We start from the raw sequence: 14,899 nt of genomic DNA, 5'->3' as shown, positions 1-14,899 counted from the left end.
AAAAGAAAGAATGAGTGAATGAGTGAGTGAGTGAACGAATGAATGAATGAATGAATGAGGGATGCAGGGAGGGAGGTAGGGAGGACCAGAAACCTGGCTGGCTATAGACACAGCTTCAGAGGATGCTTTGAAACAGCACAGCAAGGAAGGACCTCAGAGGTCATCTAATCCAACCCCCTGCTCCCTGGCAAAATGGACTGCTAAATTGACCTCATGCACTCTGGCCATGCCTACCCAGTCACATGACCACAGGGCCATGCCCACCTGAACTCACACCTACCTTACTTCCAAGCCACACCCACAGAACCGATAGAAAATCATATTTCACCCCTGATTTAAAGCATACACTAAACATTTAAATGTTATATTTAAGCAGATCAGTGTATCACTTTCTACATTATTATGCTCACACTAACTGTGAAAGAGGTCAGATCTTTTAAACATAATTATGAGTTCTAATTCACTTAATAGATTTCTACCATGTTCCCCCCAAATAAGACATCTCTTGATAATAAGTCCAATTGGGCTTTTGATGCATGGCCATAAGGCCAAGCGCTTATTTCAGGGTTCAAAAAAATATAAGACAGGGTCTTATTTTCAGGAAAACATGGTAAGTGAGTGCGGATTTTGAGCCCAATTCTTTTAAATGCTTTGGCCTTAAAGAATTTGTATTAAGGATGTTACTTTTACCAAAGTAAAAGGATGTATGGTTTCTTTTCTCAGCCCTGTAATGGAAGCAGTGTGAGAGAACGCTCAGCAAAGATCTTAAGGCTGCCTCAGGAAGGAAAGGCCTGTCCTTCTACAGTGGAGACCGAGCCTTGTCATCTGAACAAAAACTGCTATCACTATGATTACAACATGACAGGTACTGATGTTGATTAAGTCTTTGTAGATTGCAGCCTGGAAAAAAAATAGGCAGTCCTTGATTTATTATCACAATTGAGCCCAAAGTTTATGTTACTAAGTGAGATATTTGTTAATTGAGATTTGTCCCACTTTATGATCTCTCTTGCCTTAATTGTGAATCTGCCAATTGGTAAGTTAGCAACCTGATTGTTAAGTGATTGAAAATCCATTGACTTTGCTTATCAGAAGGTAGCAAAAGGTGATGTCATGACCTTAAGACATAGCTGTAGGAATGATAGTTACAAAGACATGATTTTTTTTGAGCAAAGCTTGTCCAAGTTAGGAAGAATAATTAATAATAATAATAATAATTTATTAGATTTGTATGCCGCCCCTCTCCGAAGACTCGGGGCGGCTCACAACAGTAATAAGAAACAGTGTAATAATGGGACAAATCTAATAATAAAAACCCCAACAATTAAAAACCATACAGCACATACATACCAAACATGAAAAATAAAAAGCCTGGGGGAGATGTCTTAGTTCCCCCATGCCTGGCGATACAGGTGGGTTTTGAGTAACTTGCGAAAGACAAGGAGGGTGGGGGCCGTTCTAATTTCTGGGGGAGTTGGTTTCAGAGGGCCAGGGCTGCTACAGAGAAGGCTCTTCCCCTGGAGTCCGCCAAACAACATTGTTTGGTCAACAGGACCGGGGAAGGCCAACTCTGTGGGACCTTATTGGCCGCTGGGATTTGTGCGGTAGAAGGCGGTTCCGAAGGTATTCTGGTCCAATGCCATGTAGGGCTTTAAAGGTAATTACAGCAGAAAGAAATCTTTCTGAGCAAAGCTGCCCCAGTATTCAGAAGCTCTCTGCCTTTCTCGGACTTGCAGTTTATTTTTATAACAATTTTCTTGTGTATAAAAGTATAAAAGATTAACTTTACTATTTTAGTAGCAAGGCTAAATGGTTAATATATGACACATGGTGTACAGACAAATCATATCAAGATATGATTGCTAACTAAATAGAAGAATGTCTAATTAACTTTTTAGACAAACAGAAGAGTTTTAATTAATTTATATAAACAGAAGCTGAGTAAATAACCACTTCCTTAAACTGAGTAAATAATCTTTACATTAGGCTGAGTAAATATTGTATTTTTGGAGTATAAAACGCACAGGAGTATAAAACGCACCTTAGTTTTTGGGGAGGAAAAAAGGAGAAAGAATCTGCTTACCAGATATTTATCTGGCTAGCATACTTAGTCTGGTCAGCTTCAGCACATTATTTTATTCCCTGGTTAAGCTTTAAAAAACTTTATTTCGAGAGAGTAGCAATGAAAGAGCCAATAAGAGCTGGGAACATTGTTAGCACCCTTAAGACTGGGACAAAACATTCAGAGCAAGTAAAGCAATTTTTTAAAAAACCTACGATGACAGGGTTTGGAAAACCTTCTTCACACAGAGTAACAATGAAAGAGCTTGCAAGCGGGTAAGAGCTGGGAATATCGTTAGCACCTGGAAAGAAACTTATTTGGCGTAAGTTAGAGCAATGAAAAAACCCTGCAAAGACTTAGGGCTTGGAAAACATTCTTTGCAGAGAGTAACAATGAAAGAATCCGCAAGGTTAGAGCTAGGAAGATTATTAGCACCTAGTTAGGGCTGGGGAAAAAAGCTTTGGAAAAAATCTATATTTGGAGTATTAGACACACCTGAATTTTAAGCCTCTTTTAGAGAGTAAAAAGGTGTGTCTTATGCTCTGAAAAATATGGTAAGTAGATTGATCAATATCAACCAGAGACAGGTATTCCACATTCTTTCGCAGATATTGATAATCACTCTACACACAGCAAATGGTCATAAATATGAATCAGTTGCCAATTTTGATCATATGATCATGAGTATGCTATGAAAAATAGTCATAAGACACTTTTTCCAGTGCTGATGTAACTTTGAACAGTCACTAAATGAACTTTTGTAATTTGAGGCCTACCTGAATTGCAGCTTACCAGACACATTCTCTTTTCAAATAGCCAAACGTTTTTTATAGCCTGGTTATCTATCTGATAGTTTTCCATTACATCTCCACCTCCTAATTCCCTTACTATTCTGCATCTGGTAAGTAGTTCATTCATTCTGCAATAAAGCTATCTGGACTCCCTCCAAAAACATATATCTATACATTTGATGATCTTCCTCCATATAAAAGTACTAACTAAAAAAGTCATAACTACTTTTACAACCACCTTTGGGACCAGTAGTGATGGGCGAACTGAACCCGCACAATTCGGGTCCATACCGAATTTTGCGGTGTTTGGTATGCCGAACATGAACACAAAATTTTTCCAAAGTTCAGGCAAAGTTCGGGGTCATGTTCGGCGTTTGGAGCTTTGACGTCACCGTCAGGTTGCTAAGGATGCCAAGGTGATCACTTCCTGGATTCCATGGAATCCAGGAAGTGATCACCTTGGCATCCTTAGCAACCTGACGGTGACGTCAAAGCTCCGCCCCCGAAATCTGTTCATGGGAGGGAGTCCCCGTTCGAGTTCGGGTTCGGTTCGGGTTCGGCCGAATTTTGCGTAAAATTCAGCCGAACTTGCCGAACCCGAACACCGTTGGGTTCGCCCATCACTAGGGACCAGATTTTCTGTTATGATTGATTGCAATCAAAAGTCAAGTCAGAATTGAATTTGCCATAATTTTTATGCCTGTTGTTAAGTGAATTCAACTTTCCTGATGGACATTTTTTTTGCTGCAGGTTTTTTTGGTTTTTTTGTTGATCAAGATACTGAAATGAGTCATAAATTTGAGCCATTTCGCCAAGTTTCTGAATTGTGATCATAGTGATTATGTGGCTTGGAATGGTTATAACTGCAAGTACAGGTCATAAGTCATTTTTTTCGGAACAGTTGTAATTTAGTATCATTGTTAAATGAATGCTCATAAATCAAAGACTATCACTAGAGTTGGTTATTTCCACAAATTTTGAAGTTTGCCCAAAATCTCCTAACTTTCCTTTTGTATCTTTTATTTTGGATCTGAAATAACTTTCATTTTGGATCTGAATTCACAGACAGAGAACAAAGTTCACTATCAGAACATGGGATACCTCTCCCCCATTTTCTTTGTCTGATCTTTGAGAGTCAAAATCAGATATTGCCTAAGGTTGGGATTCCCGATTTCTTTTTCCAGCTAAGAACTTTGCTAGACTTAGAAAAGTATACTTAGCCTTGAGAAATAGGTGGACCTGTGTGGAGACATAACAAAATTTGGATTAGATCTAATTTAATTTAAAAAGCACATTAATTAAATATAGATAATAGTTCTCCTATTAAAAATTATAATGGGCTTTGAAGTTGTGCTCTTCTGGATTTTATGCAATCTTACAAGGTGATCAGTGCAATGGGTTGCCCAGAATTTCATATTTGAGAGGCTGGTTCAGTGTGTATTAATTTCATTGCTGTGTTCATCACTCCTTGTGTCCTTAGGAGGCTGACACAAGAAATACACTGTAAATCAGTGATTTTCAACCTTTTTTGAGCCGCATTTACAAAACCATGGGGCACATTGAGTGGGGAGGGGAGGCGGCTAAAAAAAGTTTGGACAAAAAAAATTTCTCTCTCTCTTTTCCTCCCTTTCGCTCTATTTCCCTCTCCCTCCCTCTTTCTCTCCCTTCCTCTTTTTTCTCTCTCTCTCCATCCCTCTTTCTTTCTCTCTTCCTCTTTTTTGCTCTCTTTCTCTCTCTCTCCCTCCCTACCTCCGTCTTTCTCTCTCCTACCTTCCCTCCCTCTCTTTCTCTCCCTCTTTCTTTCTTTCTTTCTTTCTCTCTCTTGCTCTCTCTCTCTTGCTTGCTTTCTTTCTCTTGTTCTCTTTCTCTCTCTTGCTTTCTTGCTTTCTCTCTCTCTCTCGTTCTATTTCTTTTTCTCTCCCTTTCTTTCTCTCTCTCTTTCTTTCTCTCTCTCTTGTTTTTTTTCTCTCTCTCTTGCTTGCTTGCTTTCTCTCTCTCTTGCTCTTTCTTTCTCTCTCTCTTGTTTTTTTTTCTCTCTCTGAGCTTTGCGGCACACCTGACCATGTCTCACGGCACACTAGTGTGCCGTGGCACACTGGTTGAAAAACACTGCTGTAAATCATCTGAATTTTTTTAAAACGAAGGAAAATATGAGGGAGGAGGGCAGGTCACTGCATTCTGTTGCCTTTTGGTACAACACACAGGAGATCTTTTTCACTGACTACCATTCTTCTTTTCTTCCCTTTCTTTCAAGACTGGAGCACATGCCAGCTAAGTGAGAAAGCTGTTTGTGGCATTGGGATCAAAACAAGAATGCTTGATTGTGTTCGCAGTGATGGCAAGTCAGTTGACCTGTTGTACTGTGACAAGGTGGGTGAATGTTTTCCCTTGTTTTGTGGTTGAAAACAATCATCTATAAATCTTTCTCTTCAGTGCATGCAATCAATCTTGTGACACATGCTTCTCAAAGCTATTCAGAGACTGCTATGTTCCCTGCAATCATGGCAAAATCAAAAATGATTTTTGTCATTTAATTCCTTCTTTTTGCTTAAGTGAGTGATCCCTAAGATAGGCTATTTTCCCCAACTCTTTAAAAAATGGTTTGGGAACAATAAGCCATCAGGTTTGAGTAAGTATAATAAATCTTAATTGGAATAGTCATCATTGTACTTAATCTGGAGTGATTCTTTTGTGATTGCTTGCTCTTTTACCAAAATGATGCATTTCTTTATCTCTCTCCCTGTCTCTGTCTTTTTGGGTGTCATTTTCCCAATTGTAAGTTATTTGGCGTTTTTTTGTAAATTTGAAACAAAAATGCCTGCAGAAATACCTTCTAATATATTGATGTGATACTATTTATTAAATTATTTTCATATTGACAGATTTATCAAATTTTATGTGCCCATCTCACCAAAATTGACTCTAGGTAGCCTAAAGACATTGAATAAAATGCAGCATAAAACAATAAAACAGTAAACATAGATCTTAAATTTAAAAAATTGTCTAAAATAAAATTAAACAGGATGGAAAGGAGAGTAAAAAAGTGGGATGCACATAGGAGAAGGTAGGATGTTCTCAATTCCATCAGCCATCCCTCCAGTGTGCCACCTTACCATTGGTGCCCCAGTCTGTTTGTCATAACATGAGCAGAATATTCCAGAAGACAGAGCCAGGGCAGAAAAGGATAATCTTCTGGACCCCACCAGCTGAAATTCCTTGGCTGAGGGGATCTGCAACATGCTAATAATAGTTGTATGTCAATGAACAATTTGAAAATTCATGGAAGAATCGATGAGCTAAAGAATTTGGGGGTTCTTGAGTTAAACCAAAAGGTTATATATTTTGATCAAGGGTAGTGTACTTTGCTATGAAGCGGAATCAACTGACATAAGGTAGGAAAGTTTTTTCTTTAAAAAAGTTGAAAGAAAAATATAAAAGTACAGCGACATTACAGTATTTCTTTTAGTGTATTGAAAAGCATAACCATAGTTACTATGCAGAAGGTTCCCCACTGAGTCATAACACAGCGGGCATCATCAGTCACTTTTTAAATCTTGGAACAGAAATAAGTAGATTTGTGGCCATGAACCTCAATTAAATTTTTTGGGAATTAAAAGTCACATGGATTGAGTGATGGAGCAAAGTGGGTCATAATATTCTCTTCTCTGCTTTTCTCCCAAGTTGTTTGGGGATTGAGGAAGTTTTCATTGTTTTATTGTTTTATTAACTAGGTTAAATTCATGTGTAATGAATTCATTTAATTTCCACTTAAAATGTTAGAAAATTGTACTGTTTTTTCTTTATGATTGGGTGATTAGAAAAAGCACTAGAAGCCACAAGAATGCAGTTTTGCTTTCCTGATTTTTTTAAAAGCAAGATTCTCACTCAGGCTGCCTAGTCTCCCTTCAGCATATTCTTATTTTTATAAAAATTCACTCCAGTTACAAATTGAAAGGATAATTGTGTTCATTATTAAAAAATATGTATTTGGACCAATTTGTGCATTTTGAAAACGCAGTAAATCTATTATAAAGCCTCAACAAGAACAAAATATTTTGGATTTCTAATAATTTCTATGGGCGGTGTAAATTTGTAATTAGGGTGTAAGGGATTTGCATGGTCTTGGTTTAAATACTCATTGTACAACTATTGAGCAGGTTGCACTCAATCAGTAGTGGGTTCATACCAGTATGGTCGATGCGATTGCACCGGTAGGAAAAATTCCGCTATGCGTGCAGATCCACATCTCCAGTATGCATGTGCACATGTCCAAGTGAGATTTTGCTTATGCACAAGCACAGGAAGCAAAATCTCATGAGCGGACGCATATGCTCGCAAATTTTCAGCAATTTTTTGCTTCTGCACATGCTGTGCGCGCATCACACCAGGAGCAGCAGGAGTGACAAACCCAATCTGCACTCAATCCAGGCTACAAAGAGAATAATTTCCCACAACCACAAAAATGCAAAAAGAAAAGTCCTAGAATTCAACTATGAAGCAAAATACAGTGGTACCTCTACCTAAGAATGCCTCTACTTATGAACTTTTATAGATAAGAACCGGGTGTTCTTATCAAGAACCATTTTCTACTTACAAACCGGATCCTCTGAAACTGTAACCAGAAAACGCAGGAGAAGCCTCCATGTGGCCTCTCTAGGAATCTCCTGGGAGGAAACGGGGCCGGAAAAGGCTGGGAGAATCCTCCATGGGGCCTCTAGGAATCTCCTAGAAGGAAACAGGGCCTCCACCCTCCTGTGGTTTTCCCAATCACACACATTATTTGCTTTATTTGATTCCTATGGGAAAAATAGCTTCTTCTTACAAACTTTTCTACTTAAGAACCTGGTCACAGAACAAGTTAAATTCATAAGTAGAGGTACCACTATATAGAGTTTAATATCTGAATTCTGCAAGAGACCGATCCTTTGTGTATATATAGCTTCTACCTCATTTGCAATAAAGAAATACATACATAATCATGTTGTGTCTGTGAACTTTTCTGCTATAAGTGAGTCCCGTGAAGTGTCGTGTCTGGAGAGCTGAGATTTATTGCTGTGCTTGGCATGAAATCTAATAGCATATGTCTCCAAACAATATTTGGCAATTGGTTTCTGTTGTATTATTTTATGTTGCTTATTTAATGAGATAGGATTCAATGCATGCCTCTTAAAATGGCTATTTGAAAAGCATGAATGCCTTTTCTGAAATTATAAGGAATGGTGGAATTAATTAAGTGGGAAACCAGAATAATCATTCCCTCCCATTAAAAAAGCAATGTTTACATCAACTACTAAAATAAGTAGGATACAGCCATTTTCTTTACTTCCCATTATATTTTAGAATCATTGTTTTAATATTCAGCTTTCTGTTCTTTTGTAAAAGTTATTCTGTTTCAAAGCAAGACACCAATAAGTCTATTTTTGTGTACAAAATATCTACTGTCTGAATATAATAGAACAATGTTTCTTAAAGTGTAGTTCTAGAATCCTCTTAAATTCTTAAAAATTTAGAATAAAATTTAGAATAATGATATTTTTGTGTGTGTTCTGATCAAATCATATTGTTTTCATGTGCAATATTTTGCATTATACTTAGTCTCAAATTATGAATGCATTTTCTGTCTCTAAATGATATGGTCATCAGGAGAACCGTATCCCTTAGTTGGAAGCCTTCCATCTTTCCAAGATAGGTAAAATGATGACCCAGATTGTTGGGGGCAATATGCTTACTCTCTGTAAACTGCTTAGAGGGGGCTGTAAAGCACTGTGAAGCGGTATATAAGTTTAAATGCTAAATGCTATTGCTAGTTTCAGAGATTTCAGAGGTCACACTAACGATTTACCCTTGGAACATGGGAATGGGGAAGAAGGATATTTTTGCATATAGCATCACATTTTATTAGGGATTTTCTTTTGCTATTGAAGATATTATTGACCCCAGGAAAATAATACTTATGTCATGAATGTAGAGGGCACTGAAGAGCTGCTTTTTAACAAACTCTTTTAGCCCTTTTCTAAAAAAAACTGCACCAATGAAAATGAACACTTTGCCTCCAAATTTGGTCAATATGATCCTAATGATTTACGATGGCCATAAAATAGAACTGGGACTGTAGGAGGCTATAAATTGTAAGAGAAAGCTAATTAATTTTATTTAAGGCCTGCAAGAGTATTTAGGTCCTTATATGAATTGGTACAATTTTTCCTTTTGTGATTATTAATTTATAACTATTTTAGCTTTTGTTGAGTTGATAATCTTTTATCTGATATAATTGATTGGTATATCTTTCTTTGTTTTTTAGCTTGGTCTGGAAAAAACCTGGAATATGAACACCTCCTGCATGGTGGAATGTCCTGTAAACTGTCAACTATCCGACTGGTCTCAGTGGTCTGAGTGCTCACAGGCTTGTGGTCTAACTGGTTAGTTCATTATTATTATTATTATTATTATTATTATTATTATTATTATTATTTATTAGATTTGTATGCCGCCCCTCTCCGCAGACTCAGGGCGGCTCACAACAGAGATAAAACAATATGTAATAACAAATCTAATATTAAGTCTAAAATAACAATTTTACATTAAAAGCCTAAAAACCCCATTATACAAGAAACATACACACAAGCATACCATACATAAAACTGCATAGGCAAGGGGAGATGTCTCAGTTCTCCCATGCCTGACGGCAAAGGTGGGTTTTAAGAAGTTTACGAAAGGCAAGGAGGGTGGGGGCAGTCCTAATCTCTGGAGAGAGTTGGTTCCATAGGGTCAGGGCTGCCACAGAGAAGGCTCTTCCCCTGGGTCCCGCCAGCTGACATTGTTTAGTTGACGGGACCCGGAGAAGGCCAACTCTGAGACCTAAGGGCCACTGGGATTTGTGTGGCAGAAGGCGATCTCATAGATATTCTGGTCTGGTGCCATGAATGGCTTTATAGGTCATAACCAACACTTTGAATTGTGACCGGAAACTGATCGGCAACCAATGCAGACTGCAGAGTGTTGGTGTAACATGGGCATACCTAGGGAAGCCCATGATTGCTCTTGCAGCTGCATTCTGCACGATCTGGAGTTTCCGAACACTCTTCAACGGTAGCCCCCTGTAGAGAGCGTTACAGTAGTGGAACCTCAAGGTGATGAGGGCATTAGTGATTGTGAGCAGTGACTCCCGGTCCAAGTAGGGCCACAACTGGTGCACCAGGTGAACCTGGGCAAACGCCCCCCTCGCCACAGCTGAAAGATGTTTCTCTAATGTGAGCTGTGGATTGCGGAGGACGCCTAAGTTGCGGACCCTCTCTGAGGGGGTCAATAATTCCCCCCCAGGGTGATGGACGGACAGATAGAATTGTCCTTGGGAGGCAAAACCCACAGCCACTCCATTTTATCAGGGTTGAGTTTGAGTCTGTTGACACCCATCCAGACCCCAACAGCCTCCAGACACCGGCACATCACTTCCAATGCTTCGTTGACTGGATATGGGGTGGAGATGTACAGCTGGGTATCATCGGCATACTGATGACACCTCACCCCATGCCCTTGGATGATCTCACCCAGCGGTTTCATGTAGATATTAAATAGCAGGGGGGAGAGGACCGACCCCTGAGGCACCCCACAAGGGAAAGACCTAGAGGTCGACCTCTGACCCCCCAGTAACACCAACTGTGACCGACCGGAGAGGTAGGAGGAGAACCACTGAAGAACAGTGGCTCCCACTCTCAACCCCTCCAGCCAGCGCAGAAGGATACCATGGTCGATGGTATCGAAAGCCGCTGAGAAGTCAAGAAGCACCAGGACAGGGGATAAACCCCTGTCCCTGTTCCTGGTGATTGATAAATGAGCCCAGTAATCAGTCATCAGAAGAAGAAGAAAAAGAAGGGGTAGAGGCTTTGGTAGAAAGATTGCTAGATTGCGGCACATTTGGTTTCCTTTCCTTTAAACTTGCTATATTGCCAGCTTTGTGCTGAACGATTTGCAATTCTAATTCTGAGGATAGAAGATAGGATGCATCTTTCTGTGGGATGACCATGGGAACCTATCTCTTTGTCCCATTTCTCAATCTTGGCAACTTGTGGGTATATGGACTTCAAATAATCACTGGTTGAGGGATTATGGGAGTTGACATCCATACATTTTCAAGTTAGCAGGGTTGAGAAACACTGCTGTATATGTAATATACAAAGCTTGTCTCAAAATGGAAGAAACTTTTCCTGATGATATTATGTTTCCTTTCTGCAAAGTAGCTTACATCTATATTATAAAGGCAGTATTTCGTTTTGCTTGGTTTTGGGGTTTTTTGGTTTATGGCTTATACAATGGAAGTGTAATGATGGATGGTTACAACTGATGTGTGTAGGCCCTTTTGGCCTTTGTGCTATTCCTGCAGCAGTGGTGGTTCTAGGAGAAGCCCAGATTATGAATCAACCCTTTCAAGGGAAGTCCAACCCTGCCAGGAGTCAAGGTGGATATTCCCTGTTATCAGTTGGCTTCTGAATCCACAATTATTTCATTTTGCTTGGTTTGGGGCTTTTTTGGTTTATGGATTATACAACGGAAGTATAATGATGGTTGGATACTTAATCAAGAATGCATTATAGATATTATTCTTATTTTCTTCTTTTGAATTGGGGATTCATTTCATTTGTGATATCATAGGAACTCTGATAACATTGCAGCATGATTCATTTATAGCATTGGCAGATAACTCTGCTGTCAGTGGATGTCAAAGCTGCATTGGGTATAACAATTATTTCTTTATTGCTCCAAATTTGCCCAATATGTCTATTATGGTGACAATATTTGAAATGTTTACATTCATGTCAAGAAGAGGTCAAATTACCCTGTGCAGACAAAACAAGTAAAAATATGACAAATGTATATGCTTTGTAATACATCCATCTATTTGTCCCATCACTGTACATTTTGTCTCAGTAAGGAAGAAAAAACAGAAGAAGAAAAAGGGATTCTGGATCACTAATGGGAGGGGGGGAAAAGGATAGTTATGGATAGTCACACCTGACACATAACAGAATTTTGACTTTCCAATTTTTTTAGCCAGCCTTCCCTACTTGGTATTCTCAAGCTATGCTGGACTTTAATTAGCCTAATTACTGATTGGGAGTTCTGTGAGTTGAATCTAATATCAATTACTAATACTAATCTAATTGATCCAGGCCATATTTTTTGGGCTCTAGCTATGCAGAGTAGAACATCATTTCTAGTTAAAGCAGGATTTATGACCTGAAATGACATGACTTAAAACAAGTATAATATCAGTACTAATGCTCTCTCTTTTTCTTTGCTTTGAAGGAAGGATGACACGGAAGAGAACAGTCATTCAACCTTTCCAAGGTGATGGCAGACCTTGCCCTTCACAAATGGAGCAGTTCAAGCCTTGCCCAGTAAAACCTTGTTATCGATGGCAGTACAGTTCATGGGAAGAATGTAAAGTTGAGGTAAAACTAATACCTGGAGGTTTTCATCCTTAGACAATTGTGATACATTCTGATTTATGGCATCTGGAGTATATGAAGAATGGCAAATTAGGGAAAGCAGATTTATATATACTTCTATAGACAGCCTTACACTTTGGCCTAAACAAGACAACAAGATTCTATAGAACAATTCACTAGTGAGCTGTTCTATCTTATCTACACTTGTCTCATTTATTAAATAAGACCTTTTTATAAAATGTGCACATAGAAAACATATATGACTTGATTTTTTCTATGGTTAGGAAATAGACATGACTTTATTTTTCTTACATGGTTAAGCCTAAAGTGTTGTATATACAGTAGTGCCTTTAGATACGAGCTGCTCTACATGTGAGTATTTCAAGATACGAGCCACGAGGGGAGAGACATTTCTGTTCTATTTCCGAGCTCAAATTCAGGATACAAGCCGAGCGTCCATTAGGTGGTGCAAGAATCCTTGCTTTTGGTTATCTCGGAGGGAAAAACAACTTGTTCCAGATACGAGTTGCCTCGAGATACAAGCTCCCTTATGGAACGAATTATGCTCGTATCTAGGGATACTACTGTATTAATTTCGTCTTTTCAGAGGACATTTGATTTATACAGTACATATTAATCTTTAACTATCACAAGTTAATCCACTAATTGTATGTACTTTGGTACTAGTTGTGTTTTCAAAGCATATCCCATTTCAAAGTATCCCATTGCCTTTTTGTGGCATTTTATTCAGTTTTTTTTCCCTATTCTGATTTCTTGTGAATATCTTTTCTAGGATGCCCAGTGTGGAGAAGGGACAAGAACTAGAAATATTTTCTGTGTGGTTTATGATGGATCTAGTGATGACCCTGGCAAAAAAGTTGATGAAGAATATTGTGGGGAAATTGAACCTATGGTTGATGGCAATAAGAAAATTGTACTTGAAGAAGCTTGTACTGTGCCTTGTCCAGGTATTTCATTTGTTTGCTATTTTGAAAAACTGATGTTAAATCCACTTTTGACTGACATTTTGAAAGAAAAACAAAGAAAATAGGTTATTTCATATATTGTATTGTTGTGGAAAGAAAGGCAAAGAAAATAGATTATTTCATATAATTGCATTGTTGTGGATTGAAATAAGACAAAAGGAATTTTACCCTTACATTATTTTATTACAACAGCAGGGTAAAAGTTATTAATACATTAATAATTTGGAGTGCAATAATATTTATTTTAAAAACAATATGGGGGATTGCAGGATAGTCTCTGGTTTAGAGAGAAATTTGCATAGAATAGCATGAGCAGACTTATGACAAAATTGTCTTTAATTGCATTTGTGGTACTGCTGATAAAATCTGACAGAACTAGCCAGACTTGTCCTAACTGATGGACAGGTAGGTCTTGGACAGGTATCTATGTCTATACAAATCCTTACTTGAACAGTATTTTCCAAAAGACTCATTAAATCAAAGCCAGGATCGATCATGGAAATCTATGGGCCCTCTTTGGGACAACTGACATATGAAAAATGGCTACTAGGAATGTAAGAGAAATCTGTGAAAGCGAGGAAGTAATGGAAACATGAAATAGCTAAAAGATATGTCAAAGTATGAATTGAGTCATCTAGATTTCTATGAATGGATATGAAAGTAGGAATCAATAGGTTAGTGATAGCCACACGTTACGATCCATTAAATAGTAATTAAGAAAGAACCAAATGAATTTGAGAAACAGTTATGAAAATCTCAATAAATGCAGTAAGTTGGGAGAGGATTTTTTTTTAATTGCATGAATAGAATAGTAAGAATGATAATAATATTGAATCAGACCCCCCAAAGAAATGATAATTATGATTATTAGATGAGTATTCACTTTTCTTTCTCTTTGGGATAAATGGTTTAAGCATAAGCATTTTCATTTCTATAAGTTTCATCATTCACTTCTATTCATTTCTGAGCATCTTAAAACCACTTTAAGAACTGAAATCTTTTGCAATGATTCCTGAAACTCTAATTAGGAAGAATTGGGAAGACAGCTAGTGGGACAATCAACACATTTTGATTGAGCGTTGCATAAAATTGCCTCCTTTTTTCCATTATAAAATAAAACCAATTTTACCAACTTTGGGGTAGATTTAATTTTTTTGCTAGCTAATTCAACAAAAACATATTCTTAAAGGTAATATTTAACACTACAAAAGCTTTGTTTTTATTCTTGGAGTTTTATGATCTTTCACTTGAAGCCCTTTTCCCACCCCCACCCCCAACCTATCTTTGACCAAAAAAATTAATATCCCTGTGGGGATAGGTTAACAGTGCACTTATGTTAATGTATCAAAACATGATACAGTGCCCCAATTATACATATATTGTTTATTCAATAATTCATTTCTTTACACAATGTTACAATGTTTGCAAATCTTCTTTATTAAGGCATTGTTAACATTGAGTTGATTTTACTTGTCAACATAATGTAAACCAACATGAATTTTTAATAGCCCATGTACTGAAATAATTAAACTTCTGTACTCATTTGCAAGCTTGGATGCCTTTCTAGCTTTATGGCCTCCATTTACAGTATTATTTTCAAATATGACTTCAGAC

At 37.8% G+C, this 14,899-nt stretch overlaps 1 protein-coding gene across 1 annotated transcript in view; it reads left to right on the top strand.

Moving 5' to 3' along the window:
- The window catches only part of THSD7A (thrombospondin type 1 domain containing 7A), a 367,936-nt gene that overhangs the window by 336,447 nt on the left and 16,590 nt on the right, over positions 1 to 14,899 (top strand). Inside the window, exons 23-27 of the mRNA XM_070730018.1 lie at positions 724 to 865; positions 5,108 to 5,223; positions 9,155 to 9,272; positions 12,157 to 12,302; positions 13,093 to 13,267. Coding sequence (XP_070586119.1) covers positions 724 to 865; positions 5,108 to 5,223; positions 9,155 to 9,272; positions 12,157 to 12,302; positions 13,093 to 13,267 — 697 coding nt within the window. The remainder of the gene's footprint in view (positions 1 to 723; positions 866 to 5,107; positions 5,224 to 9,154; positions 9,273 to 12,156; positions 12,303 to 13,092; positions 13,268 to 14,899) is intronic.

This window comes from Erythrolamprus reginae, chromosome Z, assembly GCF_031021105.1.
Source record: "Erythrolamprus reginae isolate rEryReg1 chromosome Z, rEryReg1.hap1, whole genome shotgun sequence".
Lineage (NCBI taxonomy): Eukaryota > Metazoa > Chordata > Lepidosauria > Squamata > Dipsadidae > Erythrolamprus > Erythrolamprus reginae.
Note: the sequence above shows the minus strand (reverse complement) of the source record. Positions and strands in the feature narration are given on the sequence as shown.